This window comes from Ictalurus punctatus, chromosome 17, assembly GCF_001660625.3.
Source record: "Ictalurus punctatus breed USDA103 chromosome 17, Coco_2.0, whole genome shotgun sequence".
Classification (NCBI taxonomy): Eukaryota; Metazoa; Chordata; class Actinopteri; order Siluriformes; family Ictaluridae; genus Ictalurus; species Ictalurus punctatus.
Genome location: NC_030432.2, coordinates 10,278,654 through 10,289,811, shown reverse-complemented (window position 1 = coordinate 10,289,811; position 11,158 = coordinate 10,278,654). Strand labels below are relative to the sequence as shown.

The 11,158-nt window shown below is 38.2% G+C and overlaps 3 protein-coding genes across 10 annotated transcripts; 2 read left to right on the top strand and 1 right to left on the bottom strand.

The window, feature by feature from the left end:
* The first annotated feature begins 706 nt into the window (after nucleotides 1-706).
* Nucleotides 707-1,649, top strand: tmem97 (transmembrane protein 97). Its single transcript, XM_017491479.3, has 3 exons — nucleotides 707-939; nucleotides 1,045-1,189; nucleotides 1,322-1,649. The coding sequence occupies exons 1-3, from the start codon at nucleotides 826-828 to the stop codon at nucleotides 1,594-1,596; spliced, it is 534 nt and encodes a 177-aa protein (XP_017346968.2). The 5' UTR covers nucleotides 707-825; the 3' UTR covers nucleotides 1,597-1,649.
* A 161-nt stretch (nucleotides 1,650-1,810) lies between these two features.
* ift20 (intraflagellar transport 20 homolog (Chlamydomonas)) lies at nucleotides 1,811-6,656 on the bottom strand. 7 transcript variants are annotated; one of them, XM_017490125.3, is made up of 6 exons: nucleotides 6,382-6,656; nucleotides 4,791-4,930; nucleotides 4,163-4,308; nucleotides 2,715-2,800; nucleotides 2,533-2,636; nucleotides 1,811-2,424 (listed from the first exon to the last, which is right to left on the bottom strand). In XM_017490125.3, exons 3-6 carry the CDS (start codon nucleotides 4,287-4,289, stop codon nucleotides 2,343-2,345), a joined length of 399 nt encoding a protein of 132 aa, XP_017345614.1. In that variant the 5' UTR covers nucleotides 4,290-4,308; nucleotides 4,791-4,930; nucleotides 6,382-6,656; the 3' UTR covers nucleotides 1,811-2,342.
* On the top strand, nucleotides 5,487-10,800 carry rad1 (RAD1 homolog (S. pombe)). Of its 2 annotated transcripts, none has more exons than XM_017490122.3 (6): nucleotides 5,487-5,590; nucleotides 7,856-8,070; nucleotides 8,156-8,264; nucleotides 8,413-8,671; nucleotides 9,141-9,239; nucleotides 10,381-10,800. In XM_017490122.3, the coding sequence occupies exons 2-6, from the start codon at nucleotides 7,876-7,878 to the stop codon at nucleotides 10,556-10,558; spliced, it is 840 nt and encodes a 279-aa protein (XP_017345611.1). In that variant the 5' UTR covers nucleotides 5,487-5,590; nucleotides 7,856-7,875; the 3' UTR covers nucleotides 10,559-10,800.
* Nucleotides 10,801-11,158: the final 358 nt, after the last annotated feature.

Here is an 11,158-nt window from a genome sequence, read left to right as displayed (position 1 = left end):
TGATGGATCCGCTACAAAAATTCCCTCTCCACATTGCTTTATTTTCTCCAGGTGCTTCTGGTATTTAACTGCAATTCTGTTATTGAACCATATTGATTGATGTTATCGTATCATGAATACCAAAAACACTGAGGTCATGTGCTGATAATTCCTTTTTGAGTCCACATTAACAGGACTGCATGGGTGGATTTTACATTTTGGGGGCCCTAGGCAAAATTATATAGGAATGGGGCCATATTCAACTGTGGTCGGGGAAGGGAGCTTGCATTGATGCTACTGAAATAATAGCGATATGAATTATTTCAGTGTTTTGTCATTGATATTTACATGTTCTGAATGTTATTTAGTATTAATAATATATATATATATATATAATAAAATATTAATTAAAATATCAATTATAATAATAATAATTAATTTATATATATATATATATATATATATATATATATATATATATATATATATATATATATATATATATATATAATATACATACATACATACTTGCATACACACATATACAGCTAGCTCACAGGCTAAAGGTACAAACTGCGATAACTTATCTCCTGACTGAACTTGGCCCTTTAAAACTTTGATCTCTGACGTCACCCAGCATTCAGGAATTGCCCCGCCTTTTCAACGTTTATCAAACTAGGTGAACAGCCAATAGGAAGAGAGAATACCGGCGCGTGAGGCTACGTTGCCATGACGCGTTCCTCTTTTTTTAAGCCTTTATACAAATAAAGCTGCGGAATTTTGCTTTTCTTTATCTCGAACGGTGTCTTATATTTCTATAAACCTTTATATATACACATACAAAAAATGTTGCTTCGTATTTTAGAAATTGTATTTTTCCTTTATTTTGCGTCACACATTCCTATTACTCTCTTCATTGATCTTCAAGCACTACTCCCAGAACAGTTGTATCCTCAACCAGTAAGTGTGTACTGAAGTTGTTTAAAACGCCTTTAGTTGTTATCGTTCAGGTTTTCCAGTCTGTAAATAACTAAATAAGTAAATAAATAACGCTTTGCATTGCAGTTTAAAGACGTACTGCAGTGGTATGCAGCTGAATTCAGAGACCCCATGGTGCTGGAGCCACCTGTTTGGTTTAAATCTTTCATATTCTGTGAAAGTCTTATTCAGCTGCCTTTCTTTCCCATCGCAGCATACGCCTTTTTAAAAGGTCAGTGACTCATGAACCAAGCTGATCTGTAGCTAGATATTATGCAAATCTGATTTCTAGTAGTGTGATATGTTAATGCCGTGCACTCTAACCTGTATACAATGCAAAGCTGATTAAAGACTTTATTTGCAGGTAAATGCAAATGGATCAGGACTCCAGCAATCATATACTCTGTGCACGTGGCCACCACTTTAATTCCCATCCTAGGCCACATCTTACTCCATAACTTCCCATTGGCACCTCTTCCGGGTCCGCAAACATCCAAGGAGCGATGGACACTGGTGTGTGTTTATGCTCCATACCTGCTCATTCCCCTCACGCTGCTCCTCACCATGCTCTCCAGCTCCACATATAATTCTGCCTCTCCAAGTGCCAAGGCTTCTTCCAAGACCAAGAAGCTGAAATAATGTTCTGAGTATTACTTGTTTTGAAGATTAAATAATACTTGACCATAATCATATACTGTTGATTGAGGAATGAATCACTATAACTGCTATCCACACCAGAAAGCTGTTTGATTTATAACAGATGTAGACCTGCATGAGCAAAAATAGTTTTATTCAAATAATCATCACATTTATATGCATCTTGTCTGTCAAAATAGGCAATACTGACAACGGGTATTGTGTAAGTATTTAATAATATTTTGTAAATAAATGCACTGTTTGGTTACAAAATTTCCTGAACTTTAAACACACCTCATATTGTGGTCCCTTGAACAATCCAGGGTGTCAAGAAATTAAAGATGCAATAAAATCAAAGTGTTCGAATCACAAAAAGGATACAAAATATACAGATAACAAAACACTTAAGTCTTGGTTTTTGTAATTATTTACAGTAACATGCAGATACTGTATTTATTACCTGGTAGCAAAAGAGGTATTAAAATAAGATTTACAGAATAATTCTGTTATAAATAGTATAAATATGTTGTTTTATATAAATACTTGTATCTAATGCCTTATTCTGGAACAGATGCATTACATTTGTAACCCCAGGAACTGGTCATGATATGGGTCATATGTTGAGGTTGTTAAATTTACGTATTGAAACAGATGAAGAGAGAATCCCACTTCTTATTAGCGAAGTCATTGTCAAAGAGACGCATAGCATCATAGTTTTCTGTCCTCTTGCCAAAACGCTGAAGAAAAGATCATTTCTGCAGCATAAACTGGTCAATGAACTCATTTTGCTCCGCTTCGACTTTGGAGAGAGCTTCATATTCAATTCTGTACCTGTCAAAAAGTAGAACGAAGAACTTAAAGAGGGTAGTTTTGGGTGCACACAGCCACAGTTAGGTACAGCTGGAACAAGAAACAAGGACATAATACACATGAGTAAACCTTTCCAGCTGCATCCGCTTCTCTGCAATTAGAGCCTGTAGTTGTTGCTGCTGAGCCTCTCGTTGTTTAGCAACAGATTTCAGCAGATTTCTAGCACCTATCGCCTGTCAAATGATACACGACAACAAGTCAAGTTCATACAGTTCATAGATAACTTGAGCATTTGAAATAAATATATATACCTTCATTTTTTCTTTTTCTGCTTCCTTGGCCAGTTCATCCACCATTTCAATAAGTCCACCCACTATCTTCTGAAACTGGACAATCTCTGTTATCAGAAAACAGTGAAGCATGTAGTCAAAGCATGGTGTGGAGCGTTAATGGGTAAATAAGCCATCCTGTCAGTTTGTCTACCCTTCCAGCCTCCAAAAATCTCATTCAGTTATCTTCAGTAACTACATTACATTTATCTCAGGAACACACGGCATGAGGCAGGAATTCAACCTGATGCACACACACATTCATACATTCATTCACACACTCACACAGGGACAATTAAGCATTGCCAGTTCACACGCTGGCATGTTTTTGGGAGGTGGAGAAAGCAAAGAGAGAAAACTCCGCTGGACACACGAAACTCTGAACTTCCAGAGTTGGGGGTTTGATTCCCACCTCTGCCCTTGGTAAGTAGAGCTTGCATGTTCTCCCCATGCTGTTGGGGTTTCCTCCAGGTACTCCGGTTTCCTCCAGTCCAAAGACATGTGTTGTAGGCTGACTGGCATTACCAAATTGTCTGTAGTGTGTGAATGGGAGTTTGACTGTGCCCTATGATGGGTTGGCACCTTGTTCAGGGTCTTGTGACCCTGTGAAGTATAAGCGGTATGGAAAGTGGATGGATGGATGAAACGATACTACAACACCAGGTCAGATTTGAGATACGTTCTAATCAACTGGTCACTGACTTTAGACATAAATGCTTGTGATGCTGACTGACCTGACAAACATGCATGTGAACCCATCTTCATTGCACATTTTATGCTAGAGTCATATCTCTCTGCAGTTCTGGCCTGGTGTCCCACTGATGCTAAGCAGGGTTGAGCCTGGCCAGTACCCAGTCTTAATGCACCAGTACAGTGATTGGGGACACTATACTGTAAAAACACCACAGTCTTTCGGGTGAGACGCTAAACTGAGGTCCTCACTCTGTGGTTATTAAAAATTCCAGGACACTTATCGTAAAATAGTAGGGGTATAACCCCGGTGTCCTGGTAAAATTCCCCCACTGCCCCTTCTCTATCATGTCCCCCTAATAATCTCCATCTCTGATTTGGCTACATCACTCTCCTCTCCACTAACAGCTGGTGTGTGGTGGGCGTTCTGGTGCACAATGGCTGCCGTCACATCATACAGGTGGATGCTACACACTAGTGGTGGTTGAGGAGATTTCAACAAGCGGTTTGAGTGTCTAGAAAAACACTATATAACTGTAACTGTAAATGTGAGAGTGGGTTACTGACTGGATCCATACTGAGTATTGGCTGATACACACAGAGTTATCAATACTGATAACTCCGATATCAGTATTGTATCAAGAATGGAAAAAAGTGTTATCGGTGCAAAACCTATAAATATGCTTTAACTTAAAATACTTTGAAAAACCCACTGTTTACTGTATCTTCAGTAAACTTACTATCAACAAAGTCCTTGCATTCTTCTTTGAGCTCGGTGGTCTTCTGGGAAACATCTGGATCGAGCACTCGTAACTTGTTCAGTTCATCGAAATGAAGTCCAGCTTCTGCTAGGGGATCTTTCGCCATGACCAGTAGACAGAGCCTGCTAGGGTTTAATCACACAACACAACACCACACGACTTTGCCCTTAATAACACCTCAGTTAGTCCAACTGACAGAACGGAGCTGTTACAACACAGCCAGGTCAAACTGAAAGCAAAATAATAATAATAATAACAACAACAACAACAACAATGTACTCTGTTTAGTTCAGGTATGACAGCAAAAGTCCAGCTACTCGTCCTCTAAGCTAAGACTGGTTAAACCATCAAAGAATATTTATACACTGAAGTAAACAGTCTCTAGGTCCATACCATATGCCGACCGATCAACCGTTAGCTAGCTAGGCGGCTAACGAACAACAATAAGGCTAGCCGAAATGCTGGTTTATCAGTGTAGGAGCTAATACGCTAACCAATAATAAACACGGTCTTCACTGAATGACAAAACATGTATAGGAGAGAGAAAAGTACAATATCGGTTCAAAGTGCATGTTACGCTAAATAACACAACACACTTTTACCTCACCGAAAAAGTACAGAGCAACTTGTCCTTTTCTAACGCACTGGATTATGTGTCACCTGGACCGAGTCCAGTTGATGTGACTCCGCCTTCGTCCCACTGTGTTGCGGCTGCCTTGGAGACGGGCGGGTCGTACCACTTCGACACTAGAGAGGGGAGAGCGGGTGTCAAATTACTCATTCAAATCATTTAAGCACTCTACATCGTTAATCCATTGCCTAAAACGAATTTCATAATTTACAGGTTATACGTCAAATATATACACTGTATATGTAACTGTACGTGCATAATGTTTCTATACAATCTATACGGAAGATTTCCCTATTAACATGTAGAATGTTCCAAGATGTGTCTCGTAAAATCAGTTTTTACAACAGAACTGGTGATTCCTGCTTTGCAGTGAGTGTAGGAGGCAGTCTAAGACAAGAGCTGGTGTTTTATATATAAAGTGTATGTGTCTCTGTATATATATATATATATATATATATATATATATATATATATATATATATATATATATATATAATCAAATCAAGTTATACGCATTAGTTTCCACACACAAAGGGAAGGTCTGATAGCATCACTGGACACTGAAGGGGCAGGGATGGATTACCGAACAGGTCTACAAGGAACAAGGTCAGGGCCCCAAGACTCAGGGGCCCCAAATCCAGATGCGTCTGTTTAAAGTTACTCTTTTTAATTATCCAAAAGTCCTAAAGGTCCAAAAGTCTCCCTGAAAACTGTAGAAATAGCCTATGCATTAACTAGGAAGTGTCACAAAAAGAAATCAGCATTATACCTTTGAAGTGAGTGTTTATTATTTTTTGTAGAACTTTGGGCAACGAAAAAAAGATCATAATAAACTTTAAACATTGTAAACATTGTATGCAGTCAAAATATCTAGTGAATTATATGGCGCCCATTTCTACATCTGTGCCCAGGAGCTCACTTCCTGCTTCCCAATTCGCCTACTTATACTATGCACTAAAAGTACGTAGTCTTTTTGTGAGGAAGCACATACTTTTGAGTGTGTAGTAAAAGAGTATGCAAGTACTAGGACATACTAACACGTCATTTAACGGAAAAAGAACATTGTTGCCTAGTTACACACTGGCACTGTAAACAAACTCCTCATCACATTTCAGCGTTCACTTCTTTCATTACTCCTTATATAATGTATATTATATAATTTAATTTACCCTTGATTTATTTTTCCACATTTCATTTACACCTCTCTAAAATGCATCCATGACGTTTAACTCATCCACCATGTTTGCACGTTGAATAGAGTGGTGCAGAAACGAGTAAAAAACATGGAAATAAGCATTTTAGCACTTCCGGTTCCAGTGTCCTGAAGTCAGTGGGGGGTTTGAATGAGTTTTTGTTTATATTCCTGAAATAAGACGATATTTTCAGATTTTTTTTCTACAACATAAAAAAACACCACTAATACCCCACTTGTGATTTTTGTTAAGCTTTTACATGTCGGTTGCTAACAAGTGGCTAAATGGGACTACAGAGGTTGTAGGGTACATAAAACATCATCAAGTCGAACAGGAAAACTCATCTACTACATACTTGATGTGTTTATACTCACACTGTTGCAGATTATTATTCCAACTCAAACTTTCCAACTTGTAGATGTATCAGTTTATAGTATTTTCCAATTGTAGCATTTTCTTCAAATTGTAGTGATGTTAATTCTGTCAGAAGCTCAGTGGAGGTGACGAACTCGTGCGACCATGGTATAGTTCGTTTATAGCCTAACTTAAGCTTTTTAGCTTTTTACTTCTGGCAATTGTATTTAGGCTTAAAAATTAATAAAAGATGTGTTCATTTGTGAAGATTATCTTGGTTAACAAAACGTGTAAGAATCATAAACCTTTGTTGGTCACAGAGTTTATTGTCTGAAATAATCCAAAAACCAATGGAAAACCCCTATTGGCTTTTTATCGAGAGAACCAGGGTGATGCTAACTTCCGGGTTGTCCTACAAAAATACGCCAACTCCTCCACCCTTGCGCAAGGAATTGTGGGGGGCAATATTAACTGAACAAGTATCTACAGATCCACACTTTGAAAATCTAACGGAAATAGTAGAATATCTGGGTACCTTTGGGATACTCATTTCAACATGCTAAAATGCTGAACTTCCAATCTCAATCCGGACCGCAGAATCTCTCACCATCTTCAAAAAAAACAGCTAAAGACCCACCTCTTCCGTGAACACCTAACCCACTCATTAAAAAAAAATAAATAAATAGATAGATAAATAAATAAACATTATATATTTTTGCACTTTCCACCTCTACTCTGTGCACTTTGCTTCTTCTGGAACTCAATTAATGGATCTTGTATGGTAGCACTACTTGTATTGTTCTCTGCTTGATATATCGCTTTGCTTGTATTTTTCTCATTTGTTAGTCGCTTTGGATAAAAGCGTCTGCTAAGTGAATAAATGTAAACGTAAATGTAAACGTAAATGTAAGATTTGGGACACACTACTTCTAATCTCTGATACTAATTAGGACGGATAGTAGGCGAATTGGGACGCAGGAACTGTCTCAGAGTCATTAGCATGGTTATTAGCATATTGTTATAGGAAGGGAATAATTCACAAAAATGTCTTTCAATTCTTGTATCTAGAAGTTACCATTTAGTTTGACAAGTTTAAGAAAATCCCTTGAAACCGCCACGCCACACTCCAGTCAGTAGATGTCAGTAATGCGGTCTGTCCACCAAAAAACATGTCAAAGAAGAAGAAAATGAGCAGCGAAGAAGAAGAGCAAAGGCTTTAGCGCCAAAAGTGTTTGATTATACACAATTTATATGTAATTAATGTAATATTTGTAGGTAACCGTGTTAAATAGGTGAGTATAAGACTGTTATATATCAGTTAGTGTATCTCTGTTTACTATACTAACGTAAGCTAATCACACAGTTAATGATACCGTTAAACTAGGCTGACTTTCATGACCTAAATATTGTGCAGATTTGAAATAAAACTTTTCTCCTTAAGGGTGTTATGACTTTATATACTGAACTACATTCTCTTGTTTGTTATGCTTGCAGATGCTTGATCGTTGAGAAGGATGCCTCTGTCAACTCAGTCCCAATTAGGAAATGATGAGTATGTTCTGGTAGCTAGTTTGGATAATGTGAGGAACCTTTCCAACATCCTGAAAGCGATATCCTTCAAAGACTATGCGATATTTAACGTAACACAAAACGGACTAAAAGTTACTGTAGAAGAGTCCAAATGTCTTCAAGCAAATGCTTTCATTCAGGTTGGTGCTTGGGGAACATCATTTGAAAATACTGTCAACTCTGAGTCATTGGTTTGTGTAATAGAAAGTGTGTTTGTTTCTGTAGGCGGAGATCTTTCAAGAGTTCACCCTGAAGGAGGATGTAGTTGGGTTTCAGGTGAACCTCACAGTGCTGCTAGATTGCCTCACCATCTTTGGAGGAAGCACAGTGCCAGGCATGTAGTGCAGATTGTAACTATAATAATATAGATAATCATAGATCAATAATTACATAAGTAATACATCTATTGGATCTGACACTGATGTATGAAGGGTGCATCTCTGTGGTTAGTTCACCTCATCTCTTCGTCTTTTCTCATTAAGGAGTGAGCACAGCTCTGAGAATGTGTTACAATGGCTATGGCTACCCATTAACCCTGTTCCTGGAGGAAGGAGGAGTGGTAACCGTTTGCAAGATTAACACCCAGGAGCCAGAGGAGCCTTTAGATTTCGATTTCTGCAGCACCAATGTCACCAACAAGGTGATCCTTCAATCAGACAGCTTGAAAGAGGCATTTTCAGAGCTGGACTTGACCAGCGAGATCCTGCAGCTAACAATGTCGCCAAGTCATCCCTATTTCAGGTGCAGATATATTGATAAATAAGATTTTTATCCAACACTGAGAGGGAGAGAATGATTTAAATATATAAAAGGTCAAATGAGCCTAGATGGATGATAAAGAGATATTTATCATGAAACCCTGTTCCTGGAGAAATTACAGCTGAGAGGATCCAAAAATTGCTCAGAGGATATGATGAAGTTGTATGACCACCCTTTGTCTTTACTACTGCACGCAGATTATCTGAGAATATTTATATCACATTCAAAGGGAGATGCAAAAAAATTTAACTGGTGTAATTTTGACTATTACTATCTTAATGTACACAATTTTACCATTTGTGATCAAATTAAACCTTACACACTAAATGTCTTTAAATGTTGCTATAAAGTGCACTCATATTGTATATTAGAGATATTTTGCTAAAGTATTAATATTAAGATTTATGCTGATGTTAATATCCCTCAAAGATAACTTCTACTTTCCCCACAGGCTGTCTACATTTGGAAATTCAGGAAATGCTCATTATGACTACCCTAAAGACTCTGACATGATGGAACTGTTCCAGTGCACGAAGACACAGACCAACAGGTAAAAGATGACCTGTCTTTTGTCATTCCCTAGTCCACCATATTGTGGGCTATTAAAATGCAGCCATTTTGTATTGTTGTATAAATTCTCCAAATTTACACTGATTAAATCACTGGTAAAATCACTGACAGGTGAAGTGAATAACATTGATTATCTTGTTACAATGGCACCTGTCAAGTGGTGGGATATATTAGGCAGCAAGTGAACACTCAGTTCTCGAAGATGATGTGTTGGAAGCAGGAAAAGTAGGCGCGTGTACAGATCTGAGCGACTTTGACAAGGGCCAAATTATTATGGCTAGACGACTGGGTCAGAGCATCTCTGAAACAGCAGGACTTTGGGGTGTTCCCGGTATACATTGGTTAGTACCTACCAAAAGTTATCCAAGGAAGGACAACCGGTGAACCGGCGACAGAGTCATGGGCATCCCAGGGTGACTGATGTATGTGGGGAGGGAAGGCTAGCCCATCTGGTCCAATCCCACAGAATAGCTACTGTAGCACAAATTGCTGAAAAATTGAATGCTGGTTATGTTAGAAAGGGCATCATAGCTTGCTGTGTATGGGGTTGCGTAGCCACAGACCGGTCAGAGTGCCCCTGCTGACCCCTGTCCACCACTGAAAGTACCTACAATAGACATGTGAGCATCAGAACTGGACCATGGCGCAATGGAAGAAGGTGGTCTGGCCTGATGTATCAAGTTTTCTTTTACATCATGTGGACGGCCGTGTGAGTCTCTTACTTGGGGAAGAGATGTGAACAAGAGAGTGAATAAGAAATAAGAAATGATGAATTAGTGAGTGAGGGAGTGATTTCAGACACAGTGATGGTGTTGCAAAGGCACTTTAAGAGTATAAACCGAGTTGTGCAGGGTGTACACAGAGGTACTGCCAGGACACTTGGCAGTAGGGTTTTAAATATCATTGGGAAATTTGTTTTACTGATACCATTTACGGTTTATCAGCTTCATATTGTCCAGGTACAGTATGTTTTGTTTTGTTTTCTTGTTGTTGTTGTTGTTGTTGTTGTTGTTCTGTGGATACAATGTAATTGAGTCGCCTACTGAAGGCTCTACTAGACTATCATGTATCTAATCTAATCCCTGGATTGAGTTTTGTCTGTTCTCTTACTGCTCTTACAGGTACAAGATGTCACTACTAAAACCCTCCACCAAGGCACTGGCTCTGTCCTGCAAGGTGTCAGTGAGAACAGATACTCGAGGTTTCCTCTCATTACAGTATCTTGTACGGAATGATGATGGACAGATTTGTTTTGTTGAATATTATTGCTGTCCTGACGAAGAGGTTGATGAAGAATAGAAGAACATGCAGGACAATATGTGGTCCTTGTTAAAACTGGGTTTTTTCTTTCTCCCTCTGTGTGTACATGTGGAACTGGGATGCTACAGATTGAGTTGTTCATTGTGATGATTTTCAGGACCATAATCTTTAAAGGTTCTGTGGTTTGTTGTACATTGTATATTTGATATGGCTGTAACTAACTGTGTAATATTTTGTAATGTAGTACTATATGAATAAATAATTACAATAATTCATTCAAATTTGGTCCATATTGGGAGGCTTGGGTAAGATAAGGTTCACAGATTCTTTCCCATTTCCATGCAAACCTTCTCATTAAAAAAAAAATTTAAAAATCAGAGCTCAGATTTATTTTATAAATATAATCCAATATATTAATCAAATATACACCAATTAACTGCCTAATATTGTGTAGGTCCCCCAAGGTATTGAGCTTTAAGTTGCTCAGTCACAGGTTTTTATCTATAATAATTAAACAAGTATAATAATTTCGATTGTTAGAGATCAACAGCAACCCCACCCGACCCCTGTTTATTGGAGACCACAGCCAAAAAATAAATGAACATGTGATTTACTTGTAAAAGGTAGAGTCTGGTGTAC